This window comes from Erythrolamprus reginae, chromosome 1 (genome assembly GCF_031021105.1).
Source record: "Erythrolamprus reginae isolate rEryReg1 chromosome 1, rEryReg1.hap1, whole genome shotgun sequence".
In the NCBI taxonomy this organism is placed as follows: domain Eukaryota; kingdom Metazoa; phylum Chordata; class Lepidosauria; order Squamata; family Dipsadidae; genus Erythrolamprus; species Erythrolamprus reginae.
Genome location: NC_091950.1, coordinates 151,884,436 through 151,909,065, shown reverse-complemented (window position 1 = coordinate 151,909,065; position 24,630 = coordinate 151,884,436). Strand labels below are relative to the sequence as shown.

General features: G+C 40.8%; 1 protein-coding gene across 1 annotated transcript in view; it reads right to left on the bottom strand.

Annotated features, from left to right (window-relative positions):
- IGFBP2 (insulin like growth factor binding protein 2) overlaps positions 1-24,630 on the bottom strand; it is a 69,859-nt gene that overhangs the window by 943 nt on the left and 44,286 nt on the right. Inside the window, exons 2-4 of the mRNA XM_070729790.1 lie at positions 8,774-8,946; positions 4,812-4,952; positions 1-2,296 (exon numbers count right to left, since the gene is read on the bottom strand). The exon at positions 1-2,296 is cut by the window's left edge and continues 943 nt beyond it. Coding sequence (XP_070585891.1) covers positions 2,129-2,296; positions 4,812-4,952; positions 8,774-8,946 — 482 coding nt within the window. The 3' untranslated portion in view covers positions 1-2,128. The remainder of the gene's footprint in view (positions 2,297-4,811; positions 4,953-8,773; positions 8,947-24,630) is intronic.

Genomic DNA, 24,630 nt, shown 5'->3' with positions numbered 1-24,630 from the left:
GCCAAGGTGATCACTTCCTGGATTCCATGGAATCCAGGAAGTGATCACCTTAGCGTCCTTAGCAACCTGCTGGTGACATCAAAGCTCCGCCCCCGAAATCTCTTCGTGGGAGGGATTCCCCATTCAGGTTCGGGTTCGGCCGAATTTTGCGTAAAGTTCATCCGAACTTGCCGAACCTGAACACCATTGGTTTCACCCATCACTAGTTATGTGACGCCCCCATGACACTGCGAGTTTGACACCCCTGATTTACGGCATTGCCTTTTTTTTCTCTCCACAGAATCTCTTGTTACCAAAAAGTATATGAGTTCTTTAACATATATTTGCTTTCCTACTCGGAATAATCCACTGTCTACAATTTGCTCGGGAAAAAATATTTGTTTAAATTCAAATTTAATATTAATAATAGGTTGAAATTTAAATATCAAAGTTAATATTTACATTTCAACTCATTTCCTCTGCCAGTCTCTGTCTTGCAACATGAAACATTGATTTTTTTAAAACAACAACAACACAAAAATCTCTCGAAGCAGGTGTGTATATGTACCTGCCTATGGGCCAGAGGTACTGACATTCTCAGTAATTCACAATTTCCCCTCCTCATTTTCACCAGAGATTATGGAAGTGGAAAAGAAATATAGCTGTATGCCTCAAATTACGAACTGCCATAGAGTGCTGCAGTTTTGGGAGGGGAGGCAGGTAGAGAAGGAAGGAGATTTTTTTCAAGGCATCAACCATGATAGAACAACAAGAGTTGTGTGTGCGAAAAGAATGCAGTGAAATGGCAAGTTGACTGAAGGAGAACTCTGTTATCTCAATCAGAGACAAGCTCAGTCATACTGTCTTCTTTCTGCTGTGTTCTTACAGAAAAAAAGATGAAAATGTTTCATTTTTTCCCCTCTTCCAATATATATGGCATTATTTCTTTTAAAAAGGAACACACACAAAACCTCCTGTCTTCAACAATTATACTAATAGCAACTGTTCAGTAAATATAAATTGGCATATATAATACAAGAAGACATAAGACATGCAACTGCTTCTCATTTTGTTTCAACATTTCCATGATCCACTCCATAAGCAAAATCAAACTCAAGAGGGTGAAATGGTTATCTGAGAAACGTAATTCATTGCTGGGAACTTAAAATTGAACACCGTATCTCTCCTAGCTCCCAGATTTGATTATTCTATACAGGCTTGTATGCATATCAATGAACATATACATATAATCTGTCCACTTTCAATGTTTACAAAGCACTATTATTTAGTGTCATTTACTTACAGAGACACAGGCACTGCCCATCTTGGACCTACATCATTTAGGGTAAGTAGAATGACTGGTCAACTCATGGGTTTTAAATGGGTTTTTGCTTCTTAAGAGTTATGAAGTCTTATCTAAGAGGCAGCAGGATGCTGAATAATAATCTGAAGCATTGGATTCTCAGTGAATAAGGCTACACGTTGATGTTTTAACAGTTAATGGCAGTGGGTGTGGGGTGATAGCAGGGATTTAGACTTTTGTAAACTTTATATTAAATGCAGTGCCTTCTAGGACAACATGGTGGCATGCTGGACATGCCTTCCAAGAAATATTGATTGTTAAGCAGTCCTTTAGCTATAACACACCTAATATTCAAATGGGACCAACATGGACAGACTTCAGGGCTCTGTGTAGCAGGCACAATGTAGTATTTACAATCTTTGGTCTTTGATTTGGGTGGTGAGAAAGAATTAGGATAAGGATTATCTCATCCAGCCTGGTGGAAACAGGAGCACGTGTGGGTGAAGAGGTCAGGTTAACTCTTTGTTCTGACCTCCTTTTCTTTGCTCCTTCTGGCAAGAGTAAAAACGATTTAGAAGATTTTGGGTAGAGTTGGGAGCCGGATAAGAGAATGCCTGAGATATCAAAACTTTCTATCCACCACCTTTATTGTATTTTCCCAATGGTGCAAGCAACTGAGATTAATGTATAGCTCAGATTTCCCCCACCCCCACCCCAAAAATCCCTGGAACATCATGCTGGAACATCAACACAAAGAGAAATAAAAATCAAGATGCATTAAACCCATGTAAAATCCAGCACTGAGAATAGGCCAAGCCACATGACAGAGAGTAGGAATATGTCCATCTATTGCACTTGAAAGGCTGATGGTCCCCTGTCTTCCTGCTCATGGTCAGTATAGAAGAGTTGGCATTCAGGATCTCCACGGATGGTAGGTGATCCCAGGATGGTTTTCCCAGTGTGGGGATTAACACACCAACATTCTCCTCGCTGGCCATTCACTGACATTTTGCACTAAAAACAGAGAGGGGAAGCAGAAGAATAGATAATTCAGATGGCTAAATAGACCCTTCTATAGTTGACAATCATGACAAATGATTACTCAGTCTTCCAAAATCATTTTTAACCTATTCAAACCATTCCATTTTCCTAGGAACTTTAAGGCCAGCCAATTCTATAGATTAGAACAGGGGTGTCAAACTGGCAGCCTGCAGGCCGGATGCGTCACACGCAGGCCATGCCCACCACAACTCTGGAAATGTGGAAAATGTCATGAAACATCACATGACGGCAACGTGACATGGCTAGTTTGATACCCATGGACTAGAACAAGGGTAGGCAAAGTTGGCTCTTCTATGACATGTGGACTTCAACTCCCAGAATTCCTGAGCTAGCATGATTGGCTTAGGAATTCTGGGAGTTGAAGTTCACAAGTCATCAAAGAGCCAACTTTGCCTACCCCTGGACTAGAACATCAAGCTGGAAAAAGTTGATTTACTGCCCTGATATTGTCCCAGATTAACAATGTAATAATTAAACATCAGCAGGCCAAATTACATGTCACAATCACTTGTCATTAAGAAAAAATACCAAATAAATTCTAGTTCTATCACTTAGTCACTTCTTTCTTGTATTTGGTTTAAAATTTGCTGAAGAATGTCATGCTTTGCAGCAAGAAGTAAAATCAGAATAGTAGATTTTGCTTTCAATGAGAGCTGTGACTTCCGACAGGATTTTGGAACACTCAATAGATTTCATCATAGATAATGTTTAAGCTTATTCAAAGGAACTACCAAAGCCATTCCCCAGCGAGCACTGGGAAAGGAAGAATAGGAATAGGAAGGCAGATATTTGTAGAGGGTGGTGCGAACAATATTTTTTAGGTCCATTAAACTCGATCATTTCATTTATATTGTGCACCAAGCCATTCTCAGATGATGGTGTAATTTATTATGTGAACCGAGCATAATTGTTTTCAAACTAAGTTTTATGGCTTAGCATGTAGTATAATTTCAATCAATTCAATAAATGTTGACCTCACATAATAAATTAATGTGTGCTTCTGTGTTTTTCAGTAATCTTTATTTTCATCCTCTGCCATGCATTGGTTGGAACAATCTAATATGACACATTTATGTCATTAGTATGTCAAATTTGATAACATAAAGACATTCCATAGTGCATTACTTAATCTATAAACAAATTATTCGAGCCTTCTAGATACAATCATGCCAAAAAGGGACATTTTTTGCTTGGATAAACTAGCAGAACATTGTAAATACACCCATGCCATTCTGATTTAAGGATTGGAGGAGTGAATTATTGAAGATTTGTTCAAATTAGTCTTAGTGGCTTGACTGCAAATAGCTTTTATTTGAGTCTTGATCCAATATTAATCTCACCTCCCAAATAGAAAATGGTATGCCCAATGGGAATCAAATGAGCAAAGCAGTTGACCACATATCTCTTCTTCTTGCCAATATAGACTGCACTTTTCTGTATTTCTAACTCAAATATGACTCAAGCTCTCTTGCGATGCTTATTTTATTTTGCAGTAGCAAGTAGCAAGCCAAATTCTGCATGCATCTGCCTGTAATCTGATCTCGTATAAAAAGAGCACACAATAGTTCCTTCAGGGCACTAATCAATTGAAAGGACATTGTCCACAGCCATGGGTGTGGGCCTTTCAAGATAATTGGATCCCTGAAAGCACTGGGGTTATGCCCTTTGTCTTACAAAGACAAAGGTTACATCAAAGCAACACCACCTTACATTGATGTTCACACTCTGTATGTCTAAGAAGGAGGTTCTAAGAAAAGAAAATGTCTTTTAGAAAAGAAAAACTGGATGGATTATTGATGCATCTTTAGAAAATGGCAAGTAGGCTCACGTAGGGATGTCTGAAATGACAAAAGGTTCTGGCTCTATGATCCTTTCAAGAAACCTTGTTGCCTGAGTTATTTGTGCACATGGACTCCATCCTTTATTCCTCTAGGACAGTGGTCCCACCTTTCCGATTTGTCTTCTACACAGGGTTTTTTAAAAACTAATTAACCCAACTCAGTTTTTTAAAGCTTGCTTCTTGTTCTTAATATTTATGATATAAAGTTGTTTTAACTAAAATAAAATAAAATAAAAGGCAATAAAAACATGACTCAGAAGATAACAGGTAGAATTTCATATGGGCAACTCATTCACTAATTACATAGAAGCAAGTAAACCTATTTTCCATGCTCCAAAGATAGTTGACCAATGGGCATAAAATTAAAATATTTTAAAGCAAAGCAGGCATTATATGCCCACTGGGGATGTGAAAAACAATATGAGTGGGAAAATATTCTCTCTTCTGTAATTTTCCTTTGAATGCCTATAATATATTTGTTCTATATAAAATAATTGTTTATGAAAACAACTGAACAACAAATCACTACATGGTCTTGTGTTCAGTTTTACATGAATCTGCTTAGAGTGGAACTATGCATTGACCTTTTTACCATGTTTTCTGCAGTCACCCAAGTACTCTTTTTACCTGTTTGAGATTGTAAAGGCCTTGCTTATCACAATTTGGGATATTCAGGGAATAAAGATGCTCTAACGGACCACGTTCATCTGGCAGGCGCATGGTTGATATACGTTCCAAAACCTGATCCAGTTCCTGTTGACAGAGTGTCTGCAATGCACCAACAATGCAGAAAGAGAACACAGAACAGAAAAGCTTAGAACATATCAAAGTTCTCTTTTTTTAAACAAAAGAAAGAGATAACAATTGCTTTTGGCTTCTGAGATAGCTATGCCAAGGTTTGTCGTGTGTGCTCAGTTTGTTTGTTTGTTTGTTTGTTTATTTATTTTATTTATTTATTTATTCATTCATTCATTCATTCATTCATTCATTCATTCAGTCAGTCAGTCAGTCAGTCAGTCAGTCAGTCAGTCAGTCAGTCAGTCAGTCAGTCAGTCAGTTAGTTAGTTAGTATGCCGCCTCTCTCCGTAGACTGGGGGCAGCTCACAACAGTAATAGAAAACAATATATAATACAAATCTAATAATTAAAACTAAAAACCCATAATTTAAAAAACATGCACACAACATACCAAACCTAAACAGAATAGGCCTGGGGAAGTTATCTCAGTTCCCCCATGCCTGATGGCAGAGGTGGGTTTTAAAGAGTTTACGAAAGGTGGGGGCAGTTCTAATCTCAGGGGGGGAGCTGGTTCCAAAGGGTTGGGGCCGCCACAGAGAACTTCCCCTGGGACCCACCAAACGACATTGTTTATTCGACGGGACCCGGAGAAGGCCAACTCTGTGGGACCTAATCGGTTGCTGGGATTCATGTGGCAGAAGGCGATCCCAGAGATATTCTGGTCCGATGCCATGAAGGGCTTTATAGGTCAAAACCAACACTTTGAATTGTGACCGGAATTTGATCGGCAACCAATGCAGACTGCGGAGTGTTGGTGTAAGATGGGCATACCTTGGGAAGCCCATGATTACTCTCGCAGCTGCATTCTGCATGATCTGAAGTTTCCAAACACTTTTCAAAGGTAGCCCCATGTAGAGAGCATTACAGTAGTCGAATCTCGAGGTGATGACTGTGAGTAGTGAGTCCCGATCCAGATAGGGCCGCAACTGGTACACCAGGCGAACCTGGGCAAACGTCCCCCTTGCCACAGCTGAAAGATGATTCTCTAATGTGAGCTGTGGATCACATTATTTTTAGATCTTTATTAGAATTTAGAAGCTGCCCAACTTCAAACAACTCTGTTTAGCTTATATATTAAAAGCAATGAACTATTAAAGCTGAAGGAAAAGATAATGAATGTCCTGGACAACCCAAAACCTCTCAAAGGAGAACTGAAAGCGATTCCATATACTGGCTAGGATTTGCAATCATCCTACATGAGAGTAAAATCAGTTTCAAATATTTATGGAACACCTTCACAATGAGAGCCATATGGATTGCTGGGGAGATGATGCTGATGCTTGCTTAACATAACTTTATAGATTTGAACCTAACAATATAAACATGTGATCATTCCCTGCCTCCACCTCAGAAAAGTATATTGCCACAGCTCTTTGCAGTTAATATAAGATTCTTTAATACAGTGTCCTGTGGGATGTATTTCATTGGTAGCCTAAGATCAACCGTGCCATGGCACTCTCTTATAACATTGCTACCACAGGAAGTGCAACTACTCCCAGTAGGTTTCTGGGTGTAATTCAATGTGCTGGCTGTGAGTTTAAAAAACCCACCTGGCATGGGGCAAGATTACTTATGGGACTCCTATTTTTGATGGTTCTGTCTATGCCACCAGGTCTGGCAGAGTGGGCTTGAATTTCGTTGGTGAAATAGAGTAAAACTAGTGAGTTCTTCCACCCAAACACATCAGCCATGATGTTAACAGAGCTCTGGCACAGTGTATAATATGTTGCTACTGAGAGGCCTTCACTTGGGTTTTTTTTAAAGCTTTTGTCTCTGTTCTCCACCCAGAGTTTCACTTTTTAGATGGATGAATATTTAAATTTGAGTAATAAGTAACTACTTAATCTCCCATGATCATTGGAAAAATACTTCACCGTGATTATTTTATCTTTAAGTAGAGATGATTTTTATATAGCAAAGACTCCATCACTATCACTTCAATAAATTATAATCAGAGCTTGCCTCTTTTATTCTTGAGCTTTCAAGAATATAAAAGCACCACATGCCAAGTTTTTAACCCACACACCAACAGAAGCCTCAAAAGCTTTCGAGACTGTGAAAACCAATTTCAGAGCCTGTCAAGTTTCTGTCCAAGAAACATCCTAAATAGTCTTCAGCTACTCAGACTCTGCCTGGATTTGGGCCAGTTAGAAAACAGTTAAGCCAATTAGACCAGCCTAAATATGGCACTATGAAGGACAATATAAGAGAGGGGAAAACCTCATGTACTGCTAGCATAGCAAAACCAAATGGGGTGGTATAAAGGGCAGCTAGCTAGTATCAATTTTACCTGAGGGAAAAAGATTGAAGACTGAATGAGAAAACCTACAACTAGAAATAACCCCTTACACTACGCTATGCCAGCTGCATGCTTGATTGTCCTCGGAGAGGGGCGGCATAAATTCAAACAAACAAATAAACAAATAAACAAATAAACAAATAAACAAATTAAACAAATTAAATAAATTAAATAAATTAAATAAATAAATAAATAAATAAATAATAGCATGCTAAAATCTTCCAGGCCAAAATTCTTCAAATTTATGGAAAGAAATGCTCTGTCCTAATCTGTTAAGTATTATTTTCTCTTTTCCCCTGGCAGTCTTCTCTAATTTCCAATTTAGAAGTGGGTAGAGTGCAGTACTGCAGGCCACTAAAGCTGACTGCTAGATCTGCAGGTCAGCAGTTCAAATCTCATCACCAGCTCAAGGTTGATTCAGCCTTCCACCCTTCCGAGGTGGGCAAAATGAGGACCCGGATTGTGGGGGCAATATGCTGGCTCTGTTTAAAAAGCGCTATTTCTAACATGTTGTAAGCCGCACTGAGTCTAAGGAGAAGGGCGGCATTTAAAAAAAAAATTCAATAAATAAATAAATAAAACTTGCCCCTTTCTAATTAAGGCAAATTGAGAAACCTACTGTACTTTCTGATATAATTTCTGCTGAAAAGTGACATTTCAAAACTAAAAAAAAATTATGCTGGATTTATAAAATAAGCTTATTAAAGGTTTGTAGAATCTTGTGATGAAAAAAATGACAAGAAATCAAATTCAATGACATTATTTGAATCAATTAAAGTTTTAGATCAGTTGAAATGAAAGAAGTTGGCTTAATTGATCAAAGTTAAAATAAAACATGTTATTATTCTGGTAAATGATAAATGGCACCATAACTGAAAAAAATATGCTTTATGGATTTGTTAATAGATAGGCAATGGCTGTTTATACATATGGAATATCTATATACAGTATTTTTTATAGATATGGAATATCATTGGCTGTGAACTATGAGAGGGCAAAGAATTTCTAAAATTGCTTATACTGTACTTGTGATGAAAGTTGAAAATCACATCTTTATACATTTTCTTTAATTACTATATTATTAATTTTTTCCTTTTTTGTACTTTTTATATTTTTTCTTCTTTTCCTTTCCATTTTTCATTCTTTTAATTTTTTAAAGTTTATATCAGATTTCACTATTGTACTTAAATCTTCAGTCAAAATTTATATATTATCTTTTAATTCAAGCATTTCTAAACCAGAAAAGAAACAGATTTAATTCCAGAAATATCTTCAGTCAAATATTATGGAGTGCCACTCAAGGAAGATTAGTATCCTACAATCACTGAGCACTTGATATATGTTTTGTGTGTGTTTTATATTCTATATTTTAAAATCAATTGAAAAAAATATTAAAAAAAGAGAAGATTAGTATCCTAAATGGAACCATTCGATCCTTGAAGCTACATCATACTAATACTAATAAATATCATACTAGCATTTATCAACTCACCCTAGGAGGTGGTAGACGTATCTCAATCTTCTTGCCCATCAGCCTTTGCTGCTCAGTCGTTTTGTCACGATATATGGCTATTTCCCTGTCAGTCTTTAATCTTCCACTCACCACAGTAGAGGCACCATCTACAATGTTTTCCGCAACAGATTCGTCAAGATGTTCTTCGTTATCTAACAGAGATAAGAAATAAGTTAAAATAAAGAAAAGCTATTAGTTACCCACCCTCAGAAAAAGTTCCTATAGATTAATTTGTGGAACACAATCTCTAATTAAAATATTGGGGGGGGGGGAGGAAAGAACCAACTATGATAGTTTGAGGCAGAGGTGGGTTTCTACCAGTTTGGACCAGTTCTGTAGAACCATTAGTAACTTGGTGGCCCGGGTTTGTATGTATGTACATATACAGTAACTGAATTTAAACATGCCTGGGATAAACATATATCCATCCTAAGATAAAATACAGAAAATAGTATAAGGACAGACTAGATGGATCATGAGGTCTTTTTCTGCCGTCAGTCTTCTATGTTTCTATGTTTCTATATGTATGTATGTATTTATTTAGTCACATTTATATGCTGCCCATCTCCTTGCAGGTTGCTGGAACTAGTAGCAACCCAGGCATGCCATGCCAAGCTGGTTTTCTCGCGGGCACCATAGGCACCACCATCTTGTTTTTTGCTTCTGTGCAAGGGCTGTTTTTTCTTGTGCGCGTCCCTGAGTAAACCAGCAGTTGAAGAATCTGGAACACACTCCTGGTTTGAAGAGATGTCCCCATGTGAAGGCATCCCTATATGGGAATCATAAAGGTTTTGTTTCTGTTTCTGAGAAGATAATTTCTTGCTGCCAAATAGTTTTCTGGTGCTTGGTTGTAACAGACACATTTTAAAAAAATAATGTATTAATATGAAATCAAAAAGCCATGCATGTCTGAACCACAGGGAAAATTTTAGCTAAAGACACAAGATATAATGTGCCATCTGTACTGAGAAAGAAAAGAAATTGTTAAGTGACTGGCCTTAAAATGGTGCTTGTTGTAGATCCATTTTTCCTAAGATATAGCAGACCAAGTTACCTTCTGACACCTCATTCTTAAACTGGCATTGTATTTAAAACAGAATGAAGTGAATGGGTGTGTGTGTGTGTGTGTGTATGGGTGTGTGTGTGTGTACGTGTGCGCACAGACACACACACACACACACACACTGGTATACATATAGATTTATTGGTATACATATACATACACATATATACATATACATATACATATAGTGTGTGTGTATTTGTATGTGTTATGGTTTATAAACAAACTTATGTCACAGTTATAGTGCAAAATGTTTATTTAATATTGCATCCTTAATGCATTGTGTCTTAATTTAATATGTGAGTCCTGTTTGTATTTTTTAGGTGAGGTCTTTAGCATTATCTCCAATGAGAGAGTGTCTATTTAATTTTGATTAATAAATAAAGTAGTTTTTCATTCCACTGAAGTTACAAACTGATCCATAGAACATATGAACATGACTTTTGACATCATCCTAATAGAAACACACTGATTATTTTTTTAAAAAAACCTCTAATTGACAACATACTAACTCTATACGTATGGTAGCTACAGAAGTCAATCAAATTTACACTCAAATTTAAGTTACAGGTAGTCCTTGACTTACGACCACAATTGAACCCAAAATTTCTATTGTTAAGTGAGACATTTGTTAAGTGGGTTTTGCCCCATTTTACGACCATCCTTGCCACAGTCGGCAAATAATTCACCGCAGTTGATAAGTTAGTAACCCAGTTGTTAAGTGAATCTGGCTTCCCCATTGATGTTGCTTGTGAAAAGAATGCAAATGTTGATCATATGACCTTGGGACACTGCAATGGTCATAAGTATGAACCAGTTGCCAAACGTCTGAATTTTGATCACATGATGATGGAGAAAGTTCAAAAGTCACAACTGGAAAATGGAAAATGGTCATAAGTCACTTTTTTCAGTGCCATTGTAAATTTGAATGGTCATTAAATGAACTGTTGTAAGCCAAGCCCTGTATTTGATACATTTCAGAGTTTTTATACATTATCTATTTTTTCGTGATGAGGTAGCATTTTTTCACTAGTTAATACTCTCACTCCTCCTCTCAAAAAAGAGCTAGTGCTATTAGTGACTATACTCACTATGAGACTGACAGTGAATTGAGATAGGATTTATAGCCAACACAACTCTGCAAACCATAAAACTATGACAATTTTCTAGTTTTGTTTGTTTTTATATTTAGCCGATCAAGTCCTTCTAGAGTTAAATCAACCACATTTACATCTGTGTCTACAGAATTTAAATTTAATTACATTTAACTTATTAAAAATTTTAAATTCAATCTACTCCTAAGTAGAACTACTCCTGAGTAGATTGACAACTTGAATTCTACAGGACTCGATTCCTACGGGATTGGACGGCATATTTCTGTCTGGGTTCCCCCAGACATCAACACCAACTAAAAAGAGTAGCCAGACATGCTGGTAAAAAGCAAAGTCATTTTATATCTTTGAAAACAAACACAGATAACAAAAACTGTTCTTACAAACTGGAATGCTATGAAGCTTCACAGAAGAGTCACGACGGCCAGACAATACAACAGGCTTCTTGCTGGCACACACACCACTGTAGATAATAAAACCCACGCCTCCCCCAAGTTTTCAGCCTTCGAGGCCACAAGCCAGAATCAGAGACGCCAAGGACCGAAGCAAGGTCACAGGACTCCCAAAAGATAACTCTCCACAATACAGGAAGGGCGGGCCTGCCTTGTCAACCTTTCTGAGGAGAACCACACCCAAACCCAGCTGTTGCCTATTAGGGATGGAAATACCTGGCTAATTGTCCCCTTCGTTGTGCTGCCCTTCTCTGCCTCATATCTATGATGGCTTGTGCGTTCTCATCTAATGATTCCAGCCTACTCGCTGGGGAGAGCTCCCCCCCGGGGGTCTCAGGCTGTTCTCCCTCCTCCTCGTCCTGACATTCCTCTTCCCTGTCTGCCTGGTCCTCCTCCTCCTCCTGTTCCTCGTCCTCCCCTCTGAGCATGGAGCTGGCAGAGTTCCAGCCGTTCCCTGAGGAGCCTCAGGCTGAATCACAACAGCATAGAACTCAAATAAATCGAATTCCTTATGTAAATGTTGGATTTCTTACAAAAATAAAATGCTCTGCTTTTGCCATCCCAGGCTAGTGATCATAAAACACATCTGCTACATAGCTAACTTTTGCAGTTTTGTCATGGAACATTCTTGATTACTGAAAAATTGGTTGAAGGAATGAGATTCTTACTTAATCATGGCATAAGCACAGTCAGGATAATGAGTTTAAATAAATCCATGTGTCTAGATCAGGTAAACTGCATCCTAAGCCATTGTCAGGACTTGCTCTATTATTTTTAGGAAATCCTTAACAGGCTGTCCCCATTGTGAAAAATGGGAAAAAGGGAATCTTGGGGAATTACAGGCCAGTTAGCCTCCTACTGTTTCCAAGTGAATTTTACAACAGATTATAAAGTAATTGAGGTATCGGTACTATAAAAAGGATGTCGGTTTTACTAAGTCTGTGCAGGTGTGTCGGGAACACATCACTAGCGCATAATGTGTCAGATAAAATTTTTAAAAGGAGTCGGTTGCAACAGGTTTTAGTTTCAGAATTTGTGGTTTAATGACTACTATGTTGGAAAGCTAATTTTGAGCCTGGTCCAAGAGTGTGGATAGCCTTTCAGATATTGTGGCTCATTATTAACCTTACTTCCCCAATACATTATCTTCTGCCCTTATCCAATCTTTTCAGCAGGACGGTGGGAGTAAGGAAAGGATTGCTAAACAGGCCGATGAACAGTGTGTTCTGACGGGTGGTTGCTTAGCAAGTGCCTCTTATTCTCCTGGACTGCTGCTGGCAAAGGGATGATCCAAACGGGCATCCTTTGGCTGTAACCTTCCCCAGGAAGTGCTTTCAAGCCCTTCAAAAGGACACGGAAACAGCGGCTTGACAATCCCTCTTCAGCCTAAGTAAGTCCAGCTTTAGCAGCCTGCCCTACTTGTTCATTTTGCTTTCTTTCCATTGCTGAAGGTGCAGATTGGGGACTGAACAATGGATTCATTCTTCCCCATCCTTCCTCTAGGTCAACACCGTGCAATCCTCATTGTTTATTCAACTTATAGCACAGGATAAAGGTCTCAGCTGTGTGTATGCCCTTGTTGTGGTAAAATTGCTGCATCACCCTCTCCTAAATTTCTGCTGGAGACATAAAAACTTTAATTTTCCTTGAAGAGATCAATACCAAATGGACATTTTTGTAATTCTCATTGTAGTGTAATATAATGAACGAATTGAAGCAAACAATTTCCTTATACTTCACAATGATTTTCTTACTTTACATAGCAAGATTCCCTAAACCAGGAAAGCAACTGAGGTGTCTCCCAGGGGCCACTGCCAGCAGGGACAGGAGGAGGATTACAAACATTGTCAAGGCTGTGAGTAAAGGTAATAACATTGATGTGGTGGTGCATCTTGGCACAAATGATTTGTCCCAGAGAAATGTCAATGTAGTAAAAAGAGATTTTCAATGTCTAAGTGTGGAGCTGGGTAAAATAGCAGATTCAGTGACTTTCTCAGAAGTGTTACCGGTTTGTGGCCAAGAGGATAAAACAACGTGTATCATAGAGTTTAATGTGTGGTTAAAGCAGTGGTCTAAAGCTGAAGGTTTTGGCTATGTAAGTCATGATGTCAGTAGGTGGTCTAATAGGGAGTTGTTTAAGAGGGATGGTTTGCATCCATCATACAGAGGTACCCAGGTACTCGGTGAGGAATTCAGAACTTTTTTGGACAGGCATTTAAACTAGGTAAAGGGGACAGAGATGTAACTGATGTGGGTGATTTCTGTCCCCGACCAATGAGGATAAAGCAGTTTTTGGAAGCTTATGAAAAGGGAGCTGCAAATAAAATAGATGTAGTTGTTGATGATAAGGGGCAAACTAATAATGAAAATAATGTTCTTCGTGTAATGTGCACGAATGCTCGAAGCTTGAGCAACAAGCTCTGTGAATTAATGGCCATAATATCTAGAGATAATTTGGACCTGGTTGCCATAACTGAGACATGGTTTAAGGATTCTAATGAATGGGAAATATCCATACCAGGATATACACTGTATAGGAAGGATAGAATAGAGAGAAGGGGAGGTGGAGTAGCCATTTATGTTAAAGAAACTCTAAAAACAACACTAATTCAAAATACATGTCAAGATCTAGAGACCCTCTGGATTTGCATGCAAAATAAAGACGGTTCTGTCATTAGAATTGGGGTGATCTATAGGCCTCCAGGGCAATCTGAGGAATATGACAACAAGATGGTGGATGAAATTACCCAAATGGCAGTAAAGGGAGATATTGTGGTTATGGGTGATTTCAACATGCCTGATGTTGACTGGAATATCCCCAGTGCCCTTACATGCAAAAGTAAGAATATAGTAGAGGCCTTTACAGGAGCAGCTCTGGCACAGCTGGTTAAGACACCAACTAGAGGGGAGAATATTCTAGATTTAGTTTTTACGAATGGGAATTGGGTTTCAGATGTCAAGGTGGGAGAAAATTTAGGTTGCAGTGACCATCTATGTTTGTGGTTTGATGTAAAAACTCATTGTGAGCAATCCTATAATGCAACCAAAGTATTGGATTTCAGAAAAACAAATTTTAATGCAATGGGGGAATATTTAGATAATGAATTAAAGGGGAGGGATAAAATGGCAGGAGCGAGCACCCAGTGGACTGTATTTAAAAAGGCCATCTTAAAAGCCACTGGACTGTATGTAAGACAAATAACTAAAGGTAAAAGGAAGAAGAAACCGCTATGGTTTAGCAATGATGTAAGGACTATAGTCAATGAAAAAAAGGCTGCCTATAGGAGGTATAAAGAGTCTGGAAGTATAGCTGATAGGGAGGTGTATAAAATGAGACAGAAGGAGGCGAAACAGATAATATATGCTGCTAAAGCCTCAAAAGAGGAAGAAATTGCCAAATCTCTAAAGAAGGGGGATAAAACCTTCTTCAGATATATTAGTGATAAGAAGAAGAAAAACTGCGGCATCACGAAGCTTAGTACCGGGAAAAATACATGCATTAATGGGAATAAGGAGATCGCTGACCATTTCAATAGCTACTTCTGTTCAGTTTTCTCAAAAGACACCTTACAAAATAATACTATAGAGGGATATAGCATTGCTTCCAACTGTACGGATTCAGCTCCAGTGATCTTAGAAGCCGATGTCTTAGAAGAACTTGAACGATTAAAGATAAATAAGGCAATGGGTCCAGATGGCATCCACCCCAGAGTTCTTAAAGAACTCAGATCTGTCATTGCTACCCCCCTGACTGATTTGTTTAACCAATCCTTGTTAACAGGAGATGTTCCTGAGGATTGGAGAATGGCAAGTGTTGTGCCTATCCACAAGAAGGGCAGTAGAGAAGAAGCTGGTAACTACAGGCCAGTTAGCTTGACATCAGTTGTCGTTAAAATGATGGAGACTCTACTGAAAAAGAGGATAAATCAGCACCTAAAAAACAATAACTTATTGGACCCAAATCAGCATGGCTTTACTGAAGGCAAATCATGTCAGACTAATCTCATTGATTTCTTTGACTATGTCACAAAGGTGTTGGATGAAGGTGGTGCCGTGGATATTGCCTACCTGGACTTCAGCAAAGCCTTTGATACGGTTCCACATAAAGAGCTGATAGATAAATTAGTGAAGATTGGACTTAATCCCTGGATAGTTCAATGGATTTGCAGCTGGCTGAAGCATAGACACCAGAGGGTTGTTGTGAATGGCGAGTATTCTGAGCAGAGTCAGGTTACAAGCGGTGTGCCACAAGGGTCTGTTCTGGGTCCTATTCTTTTTAATATGCTTGTGAGTGACATAGGGGAAGGTCTGGTAGGGAAGGTTTGCCTATTTGCCGATGACTCTAAAGTGTGCAATAGGGTTGATATTCCTGGAGGCGTCGGCAATATGGTAAATGATTTAGCTTTACTAGATAAATGGTCAAAGCAATGGAAACTGCAGTTTAATGTTTCCAAATGTAAAATAATGGGGAAAACTTGGGGAAAAGGAATCCTCAATCTGACTATTGTATTGGCAGTTCTGTGTTAGCAAATACTTCAAAAGAAAAGGATTTAGGCATAGTGATTTCTGACAGTCTCAAAATGGGTGAACAGTGCAGTCAGGCAGTAGGGAAAGCAAGTAGGATGCTTGGCTGCATAGCTAGAGGTATAACAAGCAGGAAGAGGGAGATTATGATCCCGCTATATAGAATGCTGGTGAGACCACATTTGGAATACTGTGTTCAGTTCTGGAGACCTCACCTACAAAAAGATATTGACAAAATTGAACGGGTCCAAAAACGGGCTACAAGAATGGTGGAAGGTCTTAAGTATAAAACGTATCAGGAAAGACTTAATGAACTCAATCTGTATAGTCTGGAGGACAGAAGGAAAAGGGGGGACATGATCGAAACATTTAAATATATTAAAGGGTTAAATAAGGTCCAGGAGGGAAGTGTTTTTTATAGGAAAGTGAACACAAGAACAAGGGGACACAATCTGAGGTTAGTTGGGGGAAAGATCAAAAGCAACATGAGAAAATATTATTTTACTGAAAGAGTAGTAGATCCTTGGAACAAACTTCCAGCAGACGTGGTAGATAAATCCACAGTAACTGAATTTAAACATGCCTGGGATAAACATATATCCATCCTAAGATAAAATACAGAAAATAGTATAAGGGCAGACTAGATGGACCATGGGGTCTTTTTCTGCCGTCAGACTTCTATGTTTCTAACTTTATATATTTCAGATGCAATTCAATGATCCTCACATTATGATTTGTATTTTTAGGAGTTATCTTTAGATTGTAACTTTGACATAGAAATGGTTTTATAAATGTTGAATGGCTTTTCTGGATTTTATGAAAAGAAATGTCCAGCTCCTTTTGATTCAAGGACTACAGGTGGGTGGATTCTACTGATGGAATCAGTGCATGTTAAGCATACATATATGTATGCACGTATATGTATCTTTTGAATAAGATTTTTACAGTCACACTTCCAGAAAGATGCCATGCTATCTATGTGCTTAAAACTATATTTAAAATATATTGTTCTTTCCACTTCACCTATAAAATGAAATGGGTTTTCTATTTCATTTCACCTTGGAAGTGGATTATTATCATTTTCAACTACTTGTGCATTTTGTGATTTACAACCAGTTGCAGACTTCACATAAAGGAGATTAGAAAGAATGTCCTTTGGATGATTTGGTATAGCCTATATTATAAAAATCTAAGTTACAAGCAGAATTGGTTGAGAACAGAGTGTCCTAGAGAAAAATATGTGTGGTTACTAAAATATGAAACTGATTTAATGGAATGTAATCAATCAATCAAGTTATAAGTATAGTAATAACCATTTTGTAACTTCTGTTACTCTTCTGAGAGGAAACAATCATCTTTGGAGAAAAATAAAAAGTGAAGGATTTCCATGCCTTCAGTAATACAATCTGACCTCAGTTACACCCAACAATTTTTGAAAGTTTGGGGAAGTAAACACATGTACTGCAACCAAAACTTTGTCTTTACAAAGCAAAATCCCTAAGGGAAAAAATGCCAATGCTCCACTTAAGCAAATAAAAGAAAAAACTCAAAAGGATCAAATATGAGTTCTACTCTTCCATTTAGAACTATCTACATGTCCGTCTTTGCTTTTGAATCCTATGGCTTCAAACCAAGATGTCTAGCTAAATATGATTGGCTTTGAAGCCACATTATACTTTTTCGTTCTGTATTTTCACAGCAGTAACTCTACCCAGGCATTAGCTCCCTACGCTTCTTTCCTCATTTCAATATTATTTTCTTTGTCTGCCTTTTCTAAGATTGTAAACAACTACTGTGATGTTATTCTAATTTTATCTTCCATAAAATTTGAATCAATTGCATTTCACCATTCATGGGATTTTGCATTTATATTAGATCTAGAGAACAACTGGAATGTGGCCACATGCACTATGAAGAGCACCCTTAGGTTCGTCCAAGTAATACCTCTGTTGCATGAGCTGCACTGGCTTCCAGTTTCTTTCGGGGCGCAATTTAAGGTGCGGATCATCACTTTTAAGGCCTATGTGGCATAGGGCCAAGTAATCTGCAATATGGCCTTTTCCTAAAGGACAGGTACCTATCCTACCAGGATAGATAGGCTGGACATTTTATTTATTTTTATTTATTTATTCATTTGTCCAATACACAAATACATAGGAAGAAAAATAGACATGTTGTAATATATATAAGGGTAAAGTGAACTTAGAGGAGAGGATATACAGTGATCCCCCGATCATTGCGAGGGTTCCGTTCCAGGACCCCTCGCAATGATCGGTTTTTCGCAATATAGTGATGCGGAAGTAAAAACACCATCTACGCATGTGCGCCCTTTTTTTTCCATGGCGCATGTGCAGATGTTTTTTACTTCCGCACTTGGGAAGACCCCCGCCCAACAGCTGAGGAGCCGCCTGCCCGCCCGCCCCTTGTCCGGCCACCGCTGGTGCCGCCGCCGCTTGTCCGGCCACCGCTCGTGCCGCCGCTGCTCGTGCTGCCGCCACTCGTCCGGCCGCCGCTCGTGCCGCCGCCGCTCGTGCCGCCGCTGCTGAGGAGGAGCGAGAGGAGCAACAAAGTCCCGCGCAAGTGCATCTTCTCCAGGCGGGGGCAAGAGCGGCGGGGCGAGTCCGCAGGAAAAAAGCCGCGGGCGACCGAGCGGATCCTGCCGTTTGCGGCACTCGACGGGCAGGGGCATGAAGGATCTCCCCGCTGGCCTCGGGAGCGCGTGGGAGGGTGGCGAGCCTAGGAAGACGAGGCGACGCCGGCTGCCGTCGAGGTAGAGGAGGAAGCGGATCGGCGCTCCGCCCCGCCAGGGTTCCTCTCCATGAGGGCGTCCGCCGAGCTGCCCGTCTTCAATTCACCGTCTCACCCGGGCTCCCGATCCTGCTGGGCGGCAGGGAGACTCGGCGGGGAGCGCGCGCGTCCGGGACCCAGAGCGCCCTTGTGGCCGCCCATTCATGCCGCTCCGTCGCTGGCTTCCCCTCGGGAGACGCGCCTGAGTGGCCTTTTTGCTGTTCCTCTCAGGAGTTCTTGCGGGGGAAAAGCCGCTAGCCGGCTTTCGGAGCTCCTCCGGCATCACCCGGCTTCTGGTAGAAGCCTTCTCTCTTTTTTTTCTTGCTGCTTTTCCTCGCCAAGCGCACGAAAAAAAAGAGAGAAGGCTTCTGCCAGAAGCCGGGTGACGGCGGAGGAGCTCCGAAAGCCGGCTAGCGGCTTTTCCCCCGCAAGAACTCTTGAGAGGAACAGAGAGGAACTGCAAAAAGGCCACTCAGGCGCGTCTCCTGAGGGGAAGCCAGCATGGCGAGCGACGGAGCGGCATGAATGGGCGGCCACAAGGGCGCTCTGGGTCCCGGACGCGCGCGCTCCCCGCCGAGTCTCCCCGCCGCCCAGCAGGATCGGGAGCCCAGGTGAGATGGTGAATTGAAGACGGGCAGCTCGGGCAGCTCGGCGGACGCCCTCATGGAGAGGAACCCTGGCGGGACGGAGCGCCAATCCGCTTCCTCCTCTACCTCGACAGCGGCCGGCGTCGCCTCGTCTTCCTAGGCTCGCCACCCTCCCACGCGCTCCCGAGGCCGGCGGAGAGATCCTTCATGCCCCTGCCCGCCGAGTGCCCCAAACGGCAGGATCCGCTCGGTCGCCCGTGGCTTTTTTCCTGCGGACTCGCCCCGCCGCTCTTGCCCCCGCCTGGAGAAGATGCACTTGCGTGGGACTTTGCTGCTCCTCTCGCTCCTCCTCAGCCGCGGGGAGAGGCGGGCATGTGGGCTGGCGGTATTGGGCTTGGTGGAAAGTCTGGGGGCAGCTGCAGCAACTCCCCTCCCGTGGCTGCTGTTGAGGCGGGAGCGGGGGCAGTCTCCGGCGCGCGGCTCTCTCCATTCTTCTCTTTCCCCCTCTCGGGCTCCGAATGCGGCGGCGGGAAGAGGAAACGAGAGCGCGAGCGAGCAAGAGGAGGGGGGGAAGCCCAGACGGGATGAACCGTTTCTTGGGTGGCGCGTGTGGAAAAGGGGAGCGAGGGGCCGGGCGGGTTGAGGGAATCAAAGAGGGGTGGGGGTGCTGCTCTGAGGCGCTCGGAAAGAGTTTTCGGAAGGCTCTCGTGTTACGGCGAAAGGGCGTGTGGAGAGCCTGATGTTGGCGGAATTGGGGACCAGCGAGGAGCCGAAGAAACCCGCTGCCCACAGAAAGGGGAAACACGGATGTTTGGCTCCTCGCTGCTGCTGGTGCGGCCGCCGCTTGTCCGAGCGCCCACCGCCTGCCCTTCGCCCGCCCACGCCGTTGCTCGCGCCACTCAGCTGGGAAGCGGCGCTGGGGTTTCCCCGCCGCCCACGCAAAGGGGAAACCCGGCAAGAGGGGGAAGACCCAGGGAAGCCGCCCAGCAGCTGATCTGCCCGGCAAACTCCACCATCTACGCATGCGTGGCCATAGAAAGAAAATGGCACACATGCGCAGATGGTGTTGTTTACTTCCGGGTTGAAAAATAGCGAAGTACCCTGTTCGCAATGGTTGGGGACGCAATAAACGGGGGATCACTGTATGAAAGAAAGAAAATATATATGATAAGTGAGAGAAAGGAAAGACAATTGGACAGGGGACGAAAGGTGCACCAGTGCACTTATGTACGCCCCTTACTGGCCTCTTAGGAACCTGGAGAGGTCAACTGTGGAGAGTCTAAGGGAGAAATGTTGGGGGTTAGGGGTTGACACAATTGAGTCCGGCAATGAGTTCCACGCGTCGATAACTCGATTGTTGAAATCATATTTTTTACAGTCAAGTTTGGAGCGGTTCGTATTAAGTTTGAATCTGTTGCGTGCTCTTGTGTTGTTGCAGTTGAAGCTGAAGTAGTCATTGACCGGTAGGACGTTGCAGCATATGATCTTGTGGGCAATACTCAAATACTCAAATCGTGTTTTAGGAGCCATAGTTCTAGGCTTTCTAGGCCCAGGATTGTTAGTCTTCTTTAAACATTGCCATCTTATGGGAGATAGGAAGAGTGCATTTTCTATACCAGCCTCTGCCCTGTGGAATACCCCTGAATTTTGTCAGGCTTCTACCCCCCACCCCACCCAGCCTTCTGAAAAAAAAATTGAAGACCTGACTTTCCACTCAACCGCTGGGATAAGACAAGGTGATTGCACATAGGAAGCTTGGCCTGCTATCAGATTTTTGTTTTTATGTGTTAGCTTTTGATTAGGAGCTGACAAGGATTTATTGTAAGATAGGCAGCTACGTAAATAGAAATAAAGAAACAATTTTTGAGATCACATCTTAATCACCATCATCACCACTCAGACTGTAGACAGGGCATATTCAGCACTCTCATAACTTAAGTTATCAAAATGATTGTGAATCAATCACCAGTCTCTAGAGATAAAAAAAAAAATCAAGTGCTTTCAGAGAATGTCAGTTTCAGATCTCATGCTTTTGCAGAATCCCTAGAGAACTCTGTCCTTTTAGCTACTGTTATGTCTTGCTACTCAGCTATCAAGTAGTAATGAGTAGTAACTCCATTTAATATGTCTCATCTCTATTAGAGGTTCCTTAATTTCTGTTCTAAATTTAAAAACAAAACATTTAAAAGATGAAAGATGCTGATGGATTCCAGTGTCATAATCCATAATGAGAGATTCCATAACCACAGAGAAAGCTTCAATTTTGTTAGGAAAACATCCAAAACAAACATTGACTGAGATATGTAAATGTCTAATTAAATATCCTTCATGCTGAGCCCTACCAGACAGATATACAACTACACCCTCCTGTTCCCATTAATGATTAATTTTCTGAAGAAAAATAAATGCTTCAGGAAAGAGATAAAATATAAACCTAAAAATAAATAACAGCTCAGGAGAACATTCAGTGAAAACTTTAATAGAGAAGTAGTGCATTTTCTAAATACTTAAGATAATGTTTTACATTGAGAACCATAAAAAATATTAATCCCAGTCATTATTTTAGAAGCCTCCCTTCTTCTCTTTCACTTCAATAGTCAAACTAGATGTGTATTCAAATTTATTAACCCATTTAACACATATGTTAATAAGGTACCAATGGAAGACATTCTAAAATAGCAGGATTGAGATTATTAACTCAGATTAATTATTATTATTATTATTATTATTATTATTATTATTATTATTATTTTGTTTATTATTTATTAGATTTGTATGCCACCCCTCTCCGAAGACTCGGGGAGGCTAACAACAGTATAAAAAGACAATGTAAACATATCTAATATTAAAAGTAATCTAAAAAACCCCAATTTAAAGAACCACTCATACATACAAGCATACCATGTATAAATTCTATAAGCCTAATGGGAAGGGAAATTTCAATTCCCCCATGCCTGACAACAGAGGTGGGTTTTAAGGATCTTGCGAAAGGCAAGGAGGGTGGGGGCAACTCTGATATCTGGGTGGAGCTGGTTCCAGAGGGCCGGGGCCGCCACAGAGAAGGCTCTTCTCCTGGGTCCCGCCAAACGACATTGCTTAGTCAATGGGACCCAGAGAAGGCCAACTCTGTGGGACCTAACCGGTCGCTGGGATTCGTGCGGCAGAAGGCGGTCCCAGAGATATTCTGGTCCGATGCCATGAAGGGCTTTATAGGTCATAACCAACACTTTGAATTGAGACCGGAAATTGATCGGCAACCAATGCAGACTGCGGAGTGTTGGTGTAACATGGGCATGCCTTGGGAAGCCCATGATTGCTCTCGCAGCTGCATTCTGCACGATCTGAAGTTTCCGAACACTTTTCAAAGGTAGCCCCATGTAGAGAGCATTACAGTAGTTGAACCTCGAGGTGATGAGGGCATGAGTGACTGTGAGCAGTGAGTCCCGGTCCAGATAGGGCCGCAACTGGTGCACCAGGCGAACCTGGGCAAACGCCCCCCTCGCCACAGCTGAAAAATGTTTCCTAATGCGAGCTGTGGATCGAGGAGGACGCCCAAGTTGCGGACTCTCTCTGAGAGGGTCAATAATTCTCTCCCCCAGGGTTATGGACGGACAGATGGAATTATCCTTGGGAGACAGAACCACAGCCACTCCGTCTTATCCGGGTTGAGTTTGAGTCTGTTGACACCCATCCAGACCCCAACAGCCTCCAGGCACCGGCACATCACTTCCACTGCTTCATTGACTGTAGCAGAAGGCAAAATGTTATAGCTACAACTTCTCAATAGGATCACTTCCAGGATCACCTCCACCAACCCCTCCTCTGTATGCAAAAGTTATTTTTAAAGCTATTCTAACTATACATACAATGGCACACAATTTCTATGAGACACCGTTTAATATGTCACCTGCTTAAAACCAAGTACAGTGTTCCCTCAATTTTCGCGGGGGATGCGTTCTGAGACCACCCGCGAAAGTCGAATTTCCGCGAAGTAGAGATGCGGAAGTAAATACGCCATTTTTGGCTATGAATAGTATCACAAACCATCCCTTAACATTTTAAACCCCTAAATTACAATTTCCCATTCCCTTAGCAACCATTTAGATTATTACTCACCATGTTTATTTATTAAAGTTTATTTAAAAATATATTTATTAAAGGCAGACGAAAGTTTGGCGATGACATTTGACATCATCGGGTGGGAAAAACCATGGTGTAGGGGAAAAAACCATGAAGTATTTTTTAATTAATATTTTTGAAAAACCGTGGTATAGACTTTTCGCGAAGTTTGAACCCGCGAAAATCAAGGGAACACTGTATGCTTAAATTTCAGAACAATTTATTTTTGCTCATTTTCAAAATCTAAAATGCAATTTTCAGCCAATTTAATCAATCAAATGTTTTATTTAAAAAATAAGGGAGGGGGAGATCAACCTTAAAAAGATGGGAAGCTTTATTCTGGTTTTATTCTGGCTGAAAGAAAATGAATTTGCTATTTTACAGCAATATGATAATAGAAAGAAAATATAGAAAGGAAGGGAACAAAAAGAAGTAGACATTCTTCAGCCAATCCTTGAGTAACATCACATTTCAAAGGGGCAAAAAGGATAAATTAATACTCTGAATTGTTCTTTGCTATATCAAACACAAATAAAAGAAGTCAATCTGATTTAAAATTTCACATAAACAGGGAACAATGGGGATGAATGAAAGAGTAAAGGGATATATAAAATACTATGAAAATTATAAACCACCACTACCACAATATGATCCTAATGCAGAACTATTAAGTTCTTTATAGTTGTGTATATCCGAGTGATAGCAAATGTTAAGCAGCAAAATGACTGAATAAAGCTGCTTGGAGTATGAACACCTGCAGCTATCATATAATTTTCTCCTGGCTACTTGAACTAAAGCAATGTTCTTAAACAGGTTTATTAGTTTCCACTCAGTTAATAGGAAAACTCTGCTGCACAGTGTTACAGCTGTTGTGATCATCCCTATATCTGCAGCTGTTTCAAAAATATGCATGTCTGGGTTATATTGCTAAGCTTATAACTTCTCTATTTCCATCTGCTGGACAGGTTTATTAGTTTATTTCATGGTAAACTCCACCCCAGGCAGGAATGAAAAGCTCAAGCTGTGATCATTTGTCACATTCCAAGTCAGACATTCAAATAAGTCCTCCTGTCCCATCTAAACTCTGAAACAGACCCCAAATAACTGTAGTGAATGATCCAAGTTCCTAACCGTTGGAAGCACACCAACACTAGCTTCCGGAAGGAAAGGAGATGCTGAAACTAAAGGTCTT